This window comes from Ailuropoda melanoleuca, chromosome 10 (assembly GCF_002007445.2).
Source record: "Ailuropoda melanoleuca isolate Jingjing chromosome 10, ASM200744v2, whole genome shotgun sequence".
Taxonomy (NCBI): Eukaryota; Metazoa; Chordata; class Mammalia; order Carnivora; family Ursidae; genus Ailuropoda; species Ailuropoda melanoleuca.
In genome coordinates, this window is record NC_048227.1 from 37546308 (window position 1) to 37563324 (window position 17017).

At 57.2% G+C, this 17017-nt stretch overlaps 1 protein-coding gene, 1 long non-coding RNA gene and 1 pseudogene across 9 annotated transcripts in view; 1 reads left to right on the forward strand and 2 right to left on the reverse strand.

Moving 5' to 3' along the window:
* Positions 1-17017, forward strand: part of IFT140 (intraflagellar transport 140) — an 87647-nt gene that overhangs the window by 63398 nt on the left and 7232 nt on the right. For 6 of the 8 annotated variants that reach the window (XM_034670657.1, XM_034670656.1, XM_034670652.1 and 3 more), the window contains 13 exons: positions 2934-3111; positions 3541-3731; positions 3994-4089; positions 4401-4533; positions 4610-4753; positions 5586-5714; positions 5825-6007; positions 8861-9067; positions 9338-9550; positions 9631-9797; positions 10990-11131; positions 11300-11377; positions 11686-11880. In XM_034670657.1, the coding sequence (XP_034526548.1) occupies positions 2934-3111; positions 3541-3731; positions 3994-4089; positions 4401-4533; positions 4610-4753; positions 5586-5714; positions 5825-6007; positions 8861-9067; positions 9338-9550; positions 9631-9797; positions 10990-11131; positions 11300-11377; positions 11686-11871 (2047 nt within the window). In that variant the 3' untranslated portion in view covers positions 11872-11880. Of the gene's footprint in view, positions 1-2933; positions 3112-3540; positions 3732-3993; positions 4090-4400; positions 4534-4609; positions 4754-5585; positions 5715-5824; positions 6008-8860; positions 9068-9337; positions 9551-9630; positions 9798-10989; positions 11132-11299; positions 11378-11685; positions 11881-16235; positions 16921-17017 lie in introns of those variants that run through there. The other 2 variants (XM_034670655.1, XM_034670654.1) reach the window with 2 other exon arrangements.
* LOC117804253 lies at positions 604-723 on the reverse strand (annotated as a pseudogene).
* On the reverse strand, positions 7053-7732 carry LOC117804201. The gene is made up of 3 exons (XR_004628544.1): positions 7602-7732; positions 7354-7467; positions 7053-7188 (listed from the first exon to the last, which is right to left on the reverse strand). It is a non-coding gene; the product is annotated as an uncharacterized LOC117804201 (long non-coding RNA).

The window sequence follows — 17017 nt, forward strand, 5'->3', positions numbered from 1 at the left end:
GGAGCCCATACCTGCCCAGGTCGCAGAGTTTGCAAGGTGAGCCCAGCATGCTGGGCCTGGCCTGGTCCCCTGGCTTCCCTGCACCCCACTCGCCTCCTGCTTCTGGAGCCCCCGAGAGTTCCGGCGACTCTGACACAGAAAAGGCCCTGTGCTCAGGAAGCCTCGGCCCCCCTTACTTTGTGGGGGTTTTTGTTTGGGGTTTTTTGGGGGGTTTTTTTGGTTTTATGATTCATGTAATGGCAACTGGTGATCATCAAATTAGCAGTGGTTATCTTCAAAAGTTATTAACACTTGCCATGCTGTTGTTTCTCGAGGGTGATCAGATACCTAGAGTCACAGGCATTTCCCACATAAGATGCTTCACGGGGGCGCCTGGGTGGCTCAGTGGGTTGAGCATCCAACTCTTGGTTTCCACTCAGGCCGTGATCTGGGGGTAATGGAACCGAGTCCTGTGTCAGGCTCTGTGCTCGGTGTAGAGTCAGCTTGAGATTCTTACCCGACCTCCCCCTCTCCTCCTCCCCCTGCTTGCATGTATGCACCTGCTGTTTCTCTCAAATACATAAAATCTTACCAAAAAAAAATGCATCATATAAATCAGACTTGGTCTGTCATCAGCACTGATCGAAGCAGATCCAGGTCTGGGGACACATGCATGGTCTTAACATAGCATGTGTTTAGTCTGCCCTGATTATCACAGAATCAGAACAGCAAGACTATTCCCCAGCTCCCGTTACTTTAGATCACGTTTTAGGGGGCTGTGCACCTGCTTCAGCCAAGGCGTGGCCCCTGCTCCAGCAAGCCTATGTCCCTGAAAGACGGGTCTTTGGAGAATCATCTGCTCTTCTGTTCCCTGAGGGATTTGGCCTATTGCAGCATTTTTTCCGGCAGTTCGTAGCAAATGCATCAGCTTACTTCTTGCCACTGCCGTCTCTCCTTGGCCTGTGTCCTGCTGTCCCGTCTCTGCTCCAGTCTCCTGGGGGCTCCAGGGAGCACCCATAGCCCTCTGCACAAGGCCCCCTTCTCCCAGAAGGACTAGGACCACTCAGAGTCCCTAAGGACACAATGCAGTGTGTCACCTCCATAAGGAGGCTGTCCCAATGCTTCCTCTTGGAGGGATCAGCTTCCCCCTTTATTTATTTAAATCATTATCCTTCGGTGGTCTTTGATGGCTACTGGGTCAGCTCTATCCAGCTCCCCGCCAGGTGATGTCTGGAGGCCCTGCCCCATCCACTACCCTCAGATTTTAGCTGGGGCACGCAGGCACCCAAACCTCCCGAGGGTCCCGTGTGCCTGCCCTGTTGCTGCACGTGATGGCCGGGTGGGCGGGAGCTTTGTCTCGGAGCAGAGAAGCTCGGGCTGCATGATGGACCAGGAGGCCATGAACCCTGCAAGCCCGAGTGGCAGGGCTGAGAAGAGGGGCCTCTGGGGCCGGTTCTGGCCAGGCCCCTCGGCAGCCATGGGCTCTGACTTCTGTGCCTCTCACGGTGATGAAGTGCAGATGTGAGTTGGCGGGTGGGGACGACAGGAAGCGCTGGAGCTGTGGTGGGCTGGCAGCTGTTCCAAACCCAGAGCTCCAGGTCCTGCGTGCAGGCTGGTGGCGGAGCTCATAGGCCAGAGCCTGGGCCCGGCGGGAGGGCCTTCCCGGGAGGGCCTTCCCAGCGGGGCGCGTGGGGGGGGGGTCAGCGGCTGCTCTTCAGCGCATGCTTCCCCCACCCCCCACTTGCTGGAGGTCATTGGTGGCTCGGCTCAGAGGGCGGGGTGGGGGCAACCCGGCCTCTAGCACCCCGCCCGGCTCACGCACACAGCAGGCCCAGCAGTGTTTGCCCAGGGAGGCACAAGGAAACTGAGTCAGGGGAGGGCTCTGGGATGGCTGCCCGTTTCTCTGCTCACTCAGGTCTTCCCCTTGAACCGTAGGCAGGTATCAGCCACCCGTTGCTGGACTCAGCAGAGGGTGGGGAGAGGGTGTGAAGGCAGAAGAGACACGAGGCTTCATCCACACCCCCACACGGGTCCCTGAGACCCTGGGGTGCAGAGTATCTTAAAGAAGGTTCCCACACGAGACCCATTTGGAAAGGGAGCAGGGAAGGGCTTGCGTCTGGCCCACCTACCTGCTCGTCCGCCTGGTGGAGGAGGGGTGGCGGCTTTCTGTCAGTTCTGTGAGTGGAAAGAGAACTCCTGAGATCTGACTGTGACCACGGGACCCTGCTGTCACTGAGACCCCTCAGTTTTGTGGAGCATTGTTTCCCAAGGGCCAGCTGCTCTGAGACAGAGGTTTCCAGACTCACAGGAGTCGGCGACCTTCGGGAGGTCAGGAGCCCCCAGTCCGTGTCGGCAGGAGAGAACTTGCCAGAAGGCTAATATGGGGGCAATGGACCCATGTCTCCAAACCTCCCCCACTGGGGCTGCGTGGAGCCCTGCAGGGGCCCGTGAGCATGAGGACAAGGACAGAGTCGTGGGGACGGGCAGGATCATCCCCAGGACCCCCACTTCTATTCAGCTCAGGTCAGGGACCCACCAACAGACCCCACACTGGGCATCATGTACTGGTCTCCTCTGTCCTCAGGGTTGAGCCCCCCCCCCTTCCCCAGGCCCACTGGGGCGTGAAGCCTGTACAGCCCCTTCTCCCTGTGGGTCCCCTGCTGGAGGGCAGCTCCGGCGCCCTCGTGGCTCAGCAGAGGATTCAGGCACGTGCGCTGCAGAGGAACGTTTGAAGCAGACGGCCGTCAAAGCAGGGAGGAAAGTGGGTGTGTGGGAGCCCTGAGAGGATCCGTCCCCACCAGCTGCAGCGGACACAGGTGGCCTCCAGCCAAGGGAGGGGTAGGGGCCCTGGTTTGCCATGTCACTGTGCCGGTGAAGCCCGTCTGGGACGCATCTCGGGGTGGCAGGGGCCCAAGGGCTGCAAGCTCACGGAGCTACCGCATCCCCTGGCACAGTGAGGCGGTCTGGGAGAACATGGCGCGCATGTGCGTGAAGACCCAGCGGCTGGACGTCGCCAAGGTGTGCCTGGGGAACATGGGCCATGCGCGTGGAGCGCGAGCACTGCGGGAGGCTGAGCGGGAGCCAGAGCCGGAGGCCAGGGTGGCCATGCTGGCCATACAGCTGGGCATGCTGGTGAGTCGGGCACCACCCTGGTGTGGCCAGGCCATGTCGTCTGGGTGTCTGGGTCACTCGGTAGCAGGGAACAGAAACCCCTGCAAAGGAGTTTGAGCCAAAAAGCAGAGTGAGGCCTCTCCTCTCTCGGGTCCTCCCTGTCTCCTGCACATGCATGAGCTCATGGCCCATTGAGCACCTGGGGGGCCAGGTGGGGTGGGGGCAGACACCCGAGTCAGCTCCTGGTCCACAGGACACTGGGGCGGGCAGGGTCTCCTCCCCAGCATGCAGGGCAGCCCCCCAGCCTTCCCAGCTGACACGTAAGTCCGTCCTGCTTTCTCGCCGTGGGACGGAATGCCGCGTTGACGTGTGTGTGGCCTCGCTGCCTGCAGGGGCGCACGGGCAGCTCTCCTGGAGCTCAAGGGCTGATGCACACGCCCCCATCTCCAGGAGGACGCCGAGCACTTGTACCGGTCGTGTGGGCGCTATGACCTCCTGAACAAGCTGTACCAGGCCTCTGACCAGTGGCAGAAGGCCGTGGAAGTCGCGGAGCTGCATGACCGCATCCACCTGCGTGCCACCTACTACAGCTACGCCCGGCACCTGGAGGCCAGCGCAGACCTCGGCCTGGCCCTCAGCTAGTGAGCGTGGGGCCCCGTGGGGGCTGAGCCGGGGTGGGCCTGCTTGCCTCGGGGCAGGTGGTGACCTTCCAGGTCTGCGGGGGACCTTGAGCTCGGTCCCACCAGGAGAACCTCAGACACAGTCCCCCTCCCAGCCCGCACCGGGTTCCAGGGCTCTGGGCCTGGGGTCTCGGGCTGTGCCACCGCAGCACCATGATCCACTGGGCACTGCCGTGCGGTGCTCAGACCATGGGGAGGAGCCGCTCTTTGTCCCCTCTTGCAGCTATGAGAAGTCAGACACCCACCGCTTCGAGGTGCCCAGGATGCTATCGGAGGACCTGCAGTCCCTGGAGCTCTATGTCAATAAGATGAAGGACAAGTGAGTGTCGCCACTGGACGTCAGGTGGCCAGTGGGTGGACCGTGGGTTTGCTGTGGGGCCTGGGGGCCTCCCTCCTTTGCTTCCCGTGGGAGAGTGTGAGGCACTGACCCCTCCCTGGAAGCTGGCCCCAGCCTGCCAGGGCGGGGCCTTTCCTCCAGTCCCCGGGACCCCACTCCTGGCCGAGTCACCCAGCTTGCACGCTCCCTCCTGGCTGCTGGCCGTGTGAAGGCGTGCCGAGGGTGGCGTTGGGGACCCGGGGCTCCTTTGCAGGGGGCGCAGGCCCCGCGTGGGGCTGATGGGCTCCTTCTAGGGCCTTGTGGCGGTGGTGGGCCCAGTACCTGGAGAGCCAGGCCGACATGGCCGCGGCGCTGCGCTACTATGAGCTGGCGCAAGACTACTTCTCCCTCGTCCGCATCTGCTGCTTCCGGGGCGACGTTCAAAAGGTAGGAGCCTCCTGCGCGGCCTGCGGGTGTGGGGAGGCGGAGACGGAGCCCCAGGGCCCCCCTGCCTTCTTTCCAGGCTGCGGAGATAGCCAACGAGAGCGGAAACTGGGCGGCGTCCTATCACCTGGCCCGCCAGTACGAGAGCCGGGACGAGGTGAGGCAGGCCGTGCACTTCTACTCGCGGGCGCGGGCCTTCAACAACGCCATCCGGCTGTGCAAGGTAGGCGGGCAGCGGGCACGCAGCCTCGATGGCCAAAGCCGGGCAGGTGGGCAGAGGGGCCCCTGCTGTTTCCCACGTTCTGAGAAGAGCATTTCACACAGAAAATGTAGAGAACTGTATGGTGAGCACCACGTCCCCCACCCCAGGGCCCCCTTCCCACCACGCCTGTGCCTGTCGCCGTGACTGTCCCTCCTCCCCCTGGTCTCAGCGCCCCCCCAGTGGTGTTTTTGAAGTGGTGAGCCCTGAGTTCTTGCTGAAAAGTCCCATGTCTCTCCAGCAAGCACTCAGGCTGGCTCGTTGCTCCTGGCCTATAAACAGCAGGAAGGGCGTTCTGAATGCGTGAAAGTGTTCCAACCCAGGGCTCGGAGAGCAATGTTCTATTAATGGAAAAAGAAGGAAGCCCCCAAAATTCTGGTACAGAGACTCCATGAGACATTCTGACACTGGTTAGGAACCATCATCATGGAGGCACCTGGGTGGCTCAGTCAGTGAAGCATCTGCCTTCAGCTCAGGTCATGATCTCAGAGTCCTGGGATCTAGTGCCGCATCGGGCTCCTTGCTCAGAAGGGCGTCGGCTTCTGCCTTTCCCTCTGCCTGCCGCTCCCCTTACTTGTACTGTGTCTCCTCTCCCACTCACTCTCTCTCAAATAAATAAAATCTTAAGAAAGGAAGGGAGGAAAAGAGGGAAGAGAGGGAGGGAGGGAAGAAGGAAGGAAGGAAGGAACCATAGTCACGTGGACCAGCAGCGTGCCAGAGTGGGGGCGGTGGGCTCCCCCAGGGCACCCTTAGCAGACCCACACAGGAAGCCCTGGGCGTCCCCCGGCCACCACAGGAGAATGGTCTGGATGACCAGCTCATGAACCTGGCTCTGCTGAGCTCCCCCGAGGACATGACGGAGGCGGCACTCTACTATGAGGACAAGGGCGAGCACATGGACAGGGCGGTCATGCTGTACCACAAGGTGCGCAAGGACGGGGCCCCACGGCCTGCCTCAGTATCTGCCAGGGGACCGCTCGGGCATTCTGGGGACCTGGGGCTTGGGCGGCTGCTCAGAGTGCCCTCCACCCACAGGCTGGCCACTTCTCCAAGGCTCTGGAGCTGGCCTTCGCCACCCAGCAGTTCGTGGCCCTACAGCTCATAGCAGAGGACCTGGACGAGAGGTCGGACCCCGCCCTCCTGGCCCGCTGTTCGGACTTCTTCATCGAACACAGCCAGTACGAGAAGGCGGTGGAGCTGCTGCTGGCCGCAAAGAAGGTACGGTGGGCAGCCCCCCTCGGCACCCACTTGGGCACCCAAGCCTGGGGCCGCCTTTTCCGGACGTGATGGATGTGGCTTCACCATCTCTCATGGTTATGATTTCACGAGAAAGCCGTGGCTCCCGCCTGGCCTGGGTGAAGGAGCGCTAGGAACAGGTCTGCCTCGCACGGCCAATCCAGGGGGACCCTCGTGCCCATTTCATGAATGTCTTTGCACCAGAACCAGGGAGGTGAACTCGTCCTTTGTGTGTGTGTGTGTGTGTGTGTGTGTGTGTGCAGGTACACAGGACGTACAGTCACCATCTTCACTGTTTTCAAGAGTACAACTCAGTGGTGTCGGGTATGTTCACATTGTGGTGAGAGCCGTCTCTGTGCACCTGCTTTTGTCTTAGAGCTGAGGTGCTGTCCCCATCAAACGCCAGCCCCCCAGCCGCGTCCCAGCCCCCGCACCCTCCATCTACCTTCTGTGTCTATGTGTGACTCCAAGGACCAGATACAAGTGGAATCATACAGGATTTGTCCTGGGTCCAGCTCATTTTCCTGAACGTCACGTCGTCAGGGTTTGTCTGTGTGATAGCAGATGCCAGAATGTCCTTTTTTTTTTTTAAGATGTATTTATTTATTTTAGGGAGAGAGAGAGCGTGCACGCCTGCACGCACAAGTGAGAGGGTCAGAGGGAGAGGGAGAGAGACTCTAAAGCAGACTCAGACCTGAGCGCAGAGGCTGACGCAGGGCTCGATCTCACGACGCTGAGATCATGACCTGAGCCGAAACCGAGAGTCAGACATCTAACCAACTGAGCCAGTCTGGCGCCGCAGAATGTCCTTCCTTTTTAGGGCTTTGTGATGCTGCATTGGTGCGCACACTGCCTCGGGTCTGCCCATTTGCGGACACAGGGTGGCTTCCAGTTCTTGGCTCCTGTGAACAGCGCTGCTGTGAACACGGGTGTACACGTATCTCTTCAGACCCCACTTTCAGTTCCTTCGGGTGTTTACACAGAACTTGAACAGCCAGATCATCTGGTAACCGTTCCAGTTGTTCAAGGGACCTCCAGACGGCCTTCCATGTGGCTGCCCCAACACACGTCTGTCCAGCCACACACAGCGTTCCCATGCCACCGCATCCTTGCCAGCACTGTTTCTAGTGTTCGATAGAGTTCTTTAAGTAGAAGGATTCTTCCTGATAGGCAGTGAATAGAGACATGCAAAATTAGCCTGTCCAGATTGAAAGCTCTTTCTTCCTATAGCCAGAATTACGCTTACAGTTCAGTGCCTCACTGGTGAGCGACACAAGAATTCTTCACGTGTTCTAGAAAGACCCAGCAGATGCACGTGTCCAGCCTACCTCAGGCAGCCCCAGACCTAATCTGGTCCCAGGAGAAACACCACTGGCAGCCCGATAAGCGGATTCTGTAGTTTTGCAGTGAAAACCAGATAAGCCAGAACAGCCAGGGACGGTCTGGAAGACAATTAACAAGAGGTGATTACGCCCCCAAATTGTAAAATATATGACAGGATAACTGGGGTCTGGTCCATGATCGGGCTTATAGGTCAGCGGAAAATACTAGAAAATCCAGACATAGAGCCACTTACACACGCGTCTCTCGTACGTGCAGAGGACCGTTTCCCAGCCTTGGGCGAAACACGAGCCATCCAGTAAAGGGGGTTGGTGCAACCAGGCAGCCACTTGGGGAAACACAAAGGTAAACCCTACTTATCTCCTGCGTCCTAGTAAATTCCAGATGGGTCTGAGATGTGTGTCAGCAAAACAGCCGGCACTCCACCAGAAACCGTGGACGTCTTGTACAATCTCAAGAGAGGAAAGGCGTCTTCTAAGTATGACTCAAAACCCAAATGCCAGTGGGAAGGACTGATCCATTCAGCCAAATGTAAATCTGAAAATAGCACATGGAAAAAACACCATAAAAAAAAGTAAAGATAAATAATAAAATGGGAAAGAAATGTATCCTATCTCTATCCCAAAGTATAATTTTCCAAATAGGTATGGAGTTCCTACGACCCCGTAAGGTGCCAGCCACTCGAAAGGAAAGGACAAAGACTATGGACAGTTTATTTTAAGAAGGAAATGTGGGTGGTCCCAGCACATACTTAGCCTCATCCCTAAAGAGAGGAATACAGATGAAAACTCATGAAGATCCCATTTGTGCTGAGTTAGGCCAGTAAAGGTGAAGAGGTCAGCAGACCCGCCAGACCATCATGGGAGCAGACAGGCTCAGGCCGGGCGCGAGTGAGGCAGGCAGTGCCCACCTCCAGGAGAACTCACGGGCCCTTGACCCAGCGGCTCCCGGGCCTGGGATCTGTCCTCAGCACACTGTACATGCGGAAGTGGCACCCGCACGCTGCTGTCCCTGCGTGAAGAATGGCCTCCCTGCTGCGGGAGGACTGCCAGGGACGCCAGTGTTCTCACTGTGGTGGGTACCACGCAGCTCCTGACCTATGGGGATGGAGCCCCCTCCAAGACATAACGATTTTTGTCCAAGACCTGTTCTTAAGTGAAGGGTGTAAGATTTCCCTTCAGTTTTCAAGAAGATTAATCAAAACCCTTAGCTTAAAAATTTGAAACGAATTGTAGAAAATTAATTTCTGGTTTCTTTTCCTCCGTAACCAATTCAGTGTTCTGAGCTCCATGTTCCCCTCATTGCATTTCACACTGTTGACAGCGTGAAAGAGTCACGTGCATGAGTGTTGGCCCGTGCCCAGCGAGCACGTCCCATCCTTGCCCTGGCGCGTGCCACCCGGCCACGGGCAGGGGCTGCCCCTGGGCTGAGGGCCTGGCCTCCCCTGCAGCCCAGCGCTAACTGCCCCTTCCCGGCCTCTGTGACGTCTTACAGTATCACGAAGCCCTACAGCTTTGCCTGGAGCAGAACATGACCATCACTGAGGAGATGGCCGAGAAGATGACCGTGTCCAAGGACTCCAAGGACCTGTCTGAAGAGTCTCGGCGCCAACTGCTGGAGCAGATCGCCAACTGCTGCATGCGTCAGGGCAACTACCACCTGGCCACCAAGAAGTACACGCAGGCGGGGAACAAGCTGAAGGTGAGCGTGACCAGCGGGTGGTTTCCACCGCCAGCTGGAAACTGGTCCCGCTGCTTGGTTTCCATCTGCCCCGAGTTTAACCCTCCCGGGGATGCTCTTTCCCAGCCTGGGCTTCCAAGGGCCCTGCGGACACAGGAGAGTCCTGAGCTCCCTCTTGTGGTGAAGTCCCACGTGAGCCTGGCGGGGGGGGGGGGGGGGGGAGCGGTGGCAGGAGCTTTGTGGCAAGTTCGGAGCCCAGCCCCCCCTTCCTCTGGCTCTTCCTTCACCTAGGCCATGAGAGCGCTGCTGAAGTCTGGCGACACAGAGAAAATCGTGTTCTTTGCGGGCGTCTCGAGGCAAAAGGAAATCTACATCATGGCTGCCAACTACCTGCAGTCCCTGGACTGGCGGAAGGAGCCGGAGATCATGAAGAACATCATCAGCTGCTACACCAAGGGCCGGGCCCCTGACCTGCTAGCCGGCTTCTACGGTGCCTGTGCCCAGGTACAGACCCTCCTCCCAGGGCCGGGAGCCGCGGGAGGGTGGTGGGGCCCCGGGGGCCCTGACGGGCGTCATCCATACAGGTGGAGATCGATGAGTACCAGAACTACGACAAAGCCCACGGGGCGCTGACGGAGGCCTACAAGTGCCTGTCCAAGGCCAAGGCCAAGAGCCCCCTGGATCAGGAGACCAAGCTGGCTCAGCTGCAGAGCAAGATGACGCTGGTGAAGCGGTTCATCCAGGCCCGAAGGTGTGTCCGCAGCAGAGCGGGGGAGCAGGGCCACAGAGCCCCAGGCTCCTCCCCCTGCCGGGGCGAGACCCGCTTTACGTGCCGTGAGCCTGTGCGGAGGAGCCTCGGGAGTGCGTGGACCCTAAGTAGGACACGTGGACGCTGTGTTGCCTCCTGCACGCTGAGCTCCTCCTGGGGAATTCCCCAGACCTGGGTGCGCTGCCTGGAAGACTGTTCCAGAAAAAAACAGAGGAGTCTGGGGTGGGGGCGGAGAGGCAGAGGCAGGTCCGGAGAACATGTGTCTGACGAGAGCCTGGGACTCGCACAGGTGTGTGCGGGGCTTGAGCTCCGTGGCTCAGAGCAGGTGGGCCACCTGTGAGCTGCAGAGACTGTGGGGAGGAGGCTGGGGGCAGCACGTTGTTGCTCTTTAGGAGAGACCGTGCGTCTAAATCTGGACATGAGGCCGGTTTTTATCTGTTGGCAAGTCATCCAGCTGTTCCAAGAGCCCGCTGTGTGGGCAGCAGAGCTCAGCTTCTGCCTAAACCAATGAAAGCATTTTCCTTATCTGAGAACAAGCTTTTAGAAGAAAAGTTCCAAAAACATTTTGAACTCTGTTGTATAAAATGCGGCTCCCTGCTTGGGCGTGTAAGTTCTGGAATATCTACTGAGCCTGGGCTGCAGGAGGGAGAGAGGGGAGCAGTGGGCAGCAAAGACCATGCAGCGTCAGAACCGGTCCTCCTGGAGTGGGAGCCTGAGCCCCTCGAGACCGCAGCCCCCCGCCCTGGACCAAGGCCCCTTCGGATCCCCCCTCCTCGGTCCCTCCCCTGCTCGCACACCGCTCCCTGTGGACCGTGTCCCTGCCCTGGCCTTCGCTCATGCTCACCCCCTGCCTGACCACCTTGGGCAGGGCGCCCCGCATGCCCCCTGAGTCATAGTGTCCCCCTCCAGACTAGTAAGCAGGCAGGGCCTGGGGTGACAGGCTGAGTGTAGCACAGCCCCGGGACTGCAGGCTCCCGGTAAGTTTTTATTAAATGAATCCATGAGTTTATGAATGAACTCATCAATGAGAATTCGTTTAGTTCACGGGAGCTGACTTCACAAAGGTTTCGTCCCGCCAATGTCACGAGCTCCTCACTTAGGCCGCAAGCCTGCTCTGCTCCCCGACACATAGCGGGGTTCTGGATTTGGGCTCCAGCGACTCTGCTCCCGACAGGACGTACACCGAGGACCCCAAGGAGGCGGTCAGGCAGTGCGAGCTGCTGCTGGAGGAGCCAGAGCTGGACAGCACCGTCCGCGTCGGGGACGTCTGCGGCTTCCTGGTGCAGCACTACCTGCAGGCTGAGGACTTGCAGACGGTGAGGCCTTCGCGGGGCTCGGGGGTCACTGGGGGAGATTCCGCTGCCCCCGCCGGCAGGCCCTGCTCTCAGCCCAAGGGAGCTGGGGGCTCGCGGCGAGGAGGCTCTTCTGTCTCTCCGTTTGACGTTTTAGTCTTTTTTCTTTTGAAATAATTTCAAACTGAGAAGTTAACAAGAGTAACAGACCTACGTGTACCCTTTACCGGATTCAGCAGTTTTCAGCGTTTTGCCACATTTACTTACTCTGTACGTATGTTCTCATATTTCTATTTGATATTTTATACACAAAATGGGTATTTTCTGAGTGATAAGCGAATTGCAGGCGTCCTGCCCTTCCCCCACAGTTCACTAACGCTTGGTTGGACACCTAGGGGTGGGACGGCGGGGTCATACAGCTAGTGCGTTTCACGTTTGCAGAAACTGCCAGAATTTTCTTCAGTTTCTTTTTTGTAGTGTCTCATGCGTAGTTGGTGTCAAGGGTATTCTGGCCTTATATCCTGGCCACCACCTGTACCCCTGAGTTTACGTAAGACGGCTGTTGCTTGTCCCTTCAGTATCTGATAGAGTGCGTGAGTGAGCCGACCTGGGCCTGGAGCTTTCTTTGTGGAAGGAGTTCAAGGATTCATTTCAGCAGAGCGATTCTCAAGCATTTTGGTCGCAGGACCCCTTTGCGGTGGGGTTACCCACGTGGGGCAGCCGGATGCTGTTTGTTGTGTTACAGAATAAAACTCACTCACTGACAAACGAAATTAACCCACTCTACGTTGACATAAGTAGCATTGTCATTAAAACAACTTTTTATGTTTTATATTTTCCAAAACAGAAATTGAGTGGGAAAAGTAGCACTGTTGTACACATTTCTAGGTCTCTTTAATGTCTTGGAGGACAGCTGGAGGGACTCTCCATTTCTGTTTCTGCTCTCGAGTTGGCACAATGGGTTTTTTAGCTGAAATACATGAAGAAAATCTGGCCTCAGGCCAGCATGCAGGTGAGAGGCAGGGCCCCCAGACGGTTGCAGGACACCTTTGAGCGGACACCAAAACTCAGCCAGCGGGGTTTCTTAACACTTAGCTGCGAGTCGGGATGCTGTCGTACTCGGTTACGTGAAAGCCTGCTGGTCCATCTTGGATCTTTCACACGCACGTGATTTTATAACATCATGTTGCTCATCTGGAAATTATGGGTTCGCTGAGTCAGCAAACGTCCACACATTTCATTATATGAATCAAAAAGTCCTATTTGCTGGTATCACCACCTGCCCTGTCGGAAAAGTCCTTCGGTTTTGGGAGGTTGTCCAGCTCATGGTGGCCGATACCGAGGGTTTCTCAAATCCATCCGTGTGAAAGCGCACGTTTTATCCTGAGCGAAAACACTGTCCGCTACCATTTTCCTTGAAGTGGTGGCCCCCTTCGTTCGTTTCTGAGAAAAGGGGCCACATACTCAGGCCTGAGTAACCACAACTTACCGTGAGTCACATTTACAAATAAAGATGGTGATCCGAGCAGAAGGGACGTGTTTAGCTCGCACCCTGTGCACCTGTGCTTCCTCATCTCCACCCACACTTGGTATGACGGGTCTTCAGTGCCCACCATCCTGGCGGGTGCAGAGCCGTGTCTCATTGTGGTCTTAACACGCCTTCTCTCAGTGACTAGCGGCATTGAGCACCTTCTCATGGGCTCATGTCCTCCTCTGAGTGCCCAGATCTTCTCCCATCGTTTCATTCAGGGTTTGTGTTCTTGCTGGTCATGGCCTTCATGAATTCTAGGCACCTTTCCCGTACCAGCATATGACCTGCAAGTGCTTTCTCCGGTCTGTGGGAAGTTCCCTCCTATCACTCTCTCGTTTCCCGATGGAACTCTGATATCTTGTATAGATTGTCTCCTGGCTCAACTGATTCTCTTCTCTTTTTTTTTTTCCCCCAGAATTTTCTCTGGTTTCCATTTTTGGCCATTCCTTTTGCTGTTGCTTCAAGTTCACCCATCTTGTGCAGTGTCTACTCTGATCTGGTTCCTGTCCCTACGTTTCACCTGGCATTATAATTTTCCCTTCTAGTAGCCTCTGGATTGCATCCAGTTAGTCTCCATTATTTGTCTTGTCTCTCAAATGTAAGTCACATCATTCTGCTGCTTCTTACGTCTGCCGGTTCTTTTGTATCCCAGACACCGTGGAAAAACCACTGTAGAGACTGGGTTCTATTACATTCCTCCAAAGAGTATGCTTGTTTGTTTCTTCTTCCTTCCTTCCTTCCAGCAACTTCTCTCATCTCAGAGGCTTAGCTCTCCTCCGTGGCAGGCAGCAGTGGGAGTCACTGCTCGGTACTTTAGCTTGCCGCAGGCTTGAGGTCGGCCCTTGTCCCCAGCACACGCAGCGTGCTGAGTGGACCAGAGAACAGCGTCCATTCCCAGGGCGTGGGCTCCCTCCAGGACTCTCTTTTCTGCTGTCCCAATTCTGATTCTGGTTCTTCAAGCCAGTCGGCTTCCCACAGTGGCCTGGACCGGGCCTCCCCTCAGGCAAAGGCTTCAGGGAGCAGGGACTCACCTTACCCCCTGCTCTTCCCTGCTTCCCAGCGCCGGCTCCCTGCCATCTGCCTGCCCATCACCAGTTCTTCTCCCTTCAGGTGCCTGTGGGGTCTGCCTGGCACATCCCTGCATGGGGGAGGGCTGGTCCGTGACTGTCCCTCTGCCCCCACCAGAAGCCTCTCTCCTTGTTCACCATCCTCTTGTTACCAACATAAGAAGTACCCCCCTGCCTCTCCGGCTGCAGTTTTCCTTTGTGTTCCAAGGGTGTCCTGTCAGCACCACTCCCAGTTCACAGAGCAGATGGTTCCTGGAGAGACGAGGGCGACCTCAGGGAGCCTCTCACCTTCCTCTCCTGAGAGCCTGTAAAGCGGCTAACGATGAGTCCATTTCAGAAATGTTGCTAGCGAGCTGTGCCTGCGGCATTGGGCCTTGGCCTCCACAGTGCACAGGACCATGGCCCGTCCATGGCACTGCAGCCCGAGGGTCAGCGCTGTGAGTGACACTCACGTCCCTGGCCGGCTGCCCGCCCCCTCTTTGTTCCCTCCCACGTCCACTCACTGACTCAGGAGGAAGCAGCTCCAAATCTCCTCTCGGCGAGGTTCCTTCTTTTTTGGAGGAGAAAGAAAATGGGACTCAAACTACTGTTTGCTCAACACTGACAGAAAAATCACTCTTAACGATTTCACCAGATTCTTCACTGTCTCAACCCTTGTTTGGAGCCTATGGGATTTACCAACTTTAACTTAAACAGACCTGTGAGTGGCGAGGAGGTAGGCAGGCCAGGCATCCTCTGGTGGGGAAAGAAGGCCCCGTCCCTGCTCCACATCCCCCACTGCCCCCTCGCACTCGCCTCGCCGCCATGCCAGAGTCCAGGCCTGACGCCCCTGACCCTGGACAGTGGGCATCCTCATTGGCCAGGACCGCCTGGAGCCCTTCTGTCTTTGTCACCCTTCATCACTGTCTGGTGACCGTGCCTTCCTTATGGAAACTGCAGCCTTACCTGTTGAGGAAACAGCTGTATACACAGAGGGGCTACACCCCTGCGCCATGGTCTCCAGCAGCCCCTTGCTCCTGGACCCTACCCCTGAATTCTGTCTAGTCCCTGCAGTTCCGAGCCCTGGCCTTGGTCTGCGTTGTACTCGTGTCCCGGTGCCCAGCACAGCGCCTGGCTGGCTCACAGCCGGAAGTCTCTTCCTGTGTGGGTGCCTCCCTCCTCGCTTGAGAGCACCTGGGGGCTTCACTCTGCCCATCTGCCATCCCTCCAACAACCATAGCTTTTCTGTTTTCATCTTTATCTTTTTTTTTTTTAAAGATTTTGTTAACGTCTTTGACAGAGAGTGAGAGCGTGTGCGCACGAGCAGTGGGGGGGTGGCTGAGGGAGTAGGAGGAGCAGACTCCCCACGGGGCAGGGAGCCCGATGCAGGACTCGACCCCAGGATGCCGGGATCATGACCTGAGCCAAAAGCAGACGTTTAACTGACAGAGCCACCCAGGTGCCCCTTTATGTCTTATTTTTTATATCTTAGTTCTACCCAAATTAAAATTGCTCTGGAAATTTTATCATCTTTAAGAAATACTAAGATCTGATCATCATTCCTTATAAAACGAAAGTTTTAAAGATCCTAGAAATTTTGATCACATCTGAACTGATAAGTGTTACTTTGGTGGCAAGCATTAGAAGTCACATGAGACCTATTCCTCTCCTCATGCTTAGCTACAGGTAGGTATAGCAGGTGTGGACAGATGCGGGCAGGTGTGAGCCGGCGCAGCAGATGCGGGCAAGTCTGAGTAGATGTGAGCCGGCACAGCGAGTACGGGCAGGTGCGGGCAGGTGCGAGCCGGCACAGCGGGTGCAGGCAGGTGCGGGCAGGTGCGAGCCGGCACAGTGGGTGCGGGCAGGTGCGGGCAGGTGTGAGCCGGCACAGCGGTTGTGAGCCAGGACAGCAGGTGTGAGCAGGCATAGGCACGTGTGGACAGGTGCTGGCAGGTATGAGTGTGGTGCTCCGTGGGAGACTCAGGTCCCTCGACCCCAGGCTCTCCCACATATTCCCACTGGTAGAACCGGAGGAAGTTCCACAGGAAAGCCACTGACAGTTTCATGGGTTACTGGCTTTTACAGTTGAGTACCATGCATATGAGAGACTCAAACTGATCCCAGGCCCAGCGAGCTAGGGTAGAGTTGATGCTTGGTCAGAAGAAACAAGACAGACCGCTTACATATTGCCTCCTGCCCTGCCACCCGAGAAGCAGAATCCAGCATGAACGCCTCCTTCCCTTAGTTCTCGTCCAGAGAGCATGGCCCCAAACCCCCAGGTCCTCCTCCCTGAGCCGCTCTCAGCACTTTCCTGCTCAGCTGGGAGTGCTGACTGCAGCCGACAGCACAGACAGAGCCCGAACTTCAGACACCGCCAGCCCTTGGGAAGGCTGCGCGGTCACAGACAGTTGTCCCCAGGCCCCTCTTGTGAAGACGTCCTTCCTCTTACTCTGCGGGGGGGGGGGGTCCAGAAACTCACTGCACTGGACCAAAGGGGTGGGCTCTTTGGTTTTTGCTGTGGACTAACCTAGTAACGGCTGTCCCAACCCAGGCCTACAAGTATCTGGAGGAGATACGGAAGCGGGTGCCCTCCGCCCACATGTCCTACTACGTGAACCAGCGGACCGTGGATGCCGTGCACCAGGGCCTGGGCATCCCTCTGGTACGCGCCGTGCCTGAGCGCGTCCGCCACAACAGCGTGGAGGACCGCAAAGAAGCGGACGAGGAGGTGCTGGAGGAGGTAGAGAGTGACCCCTGACAGCCGCTGCTGCGAGCTCCTCTGGAACTTGCTCGGGTTGGTAGCAAGAGCCTGACTTTCTTGTTGAAATAAAAACTCGTGTTTGACGCCCCAGGGCATTGGCTGTCCTGCTTAGAAGGGGCCAGCATGTGTCCTTCCAGCATTCCTGGCCCCTGAGGTCTCTTTACTATGAAGGGAGTTGCCTCATTTTTTCCACGACAGTCTCCCAAGTACAGATTGTAAAGCCTAAAATACTAGAAATGGACGGACTGTGGATGTTAGCGTATTCACCGTGCCTTGTCCCAGCACACAGGCGAGTCGTCTGAGAGCATGACTGACAGTTTCCAGCAGGACACACTGTTCCTGACCACAGGACCTGGTGTCCACTGGAATGGACATGAGGGTTGCCTTGCCCAGGTGACACAGTGGCCAGTGCGGGGCGGGTTCCCTCCACAAGGCAGCTTTGTGCAGCTTGGTCCCCAGCTCCCCTTGTGAGGGGCCAGGCTCAGGGAGTGTCAGTGCAGGGAGGGGGACCTTGGGCTCTCCCACCCCCAGCTCCTTCTGCCAGCTGCCAACACCTGTGCCCCTTCGGAGGG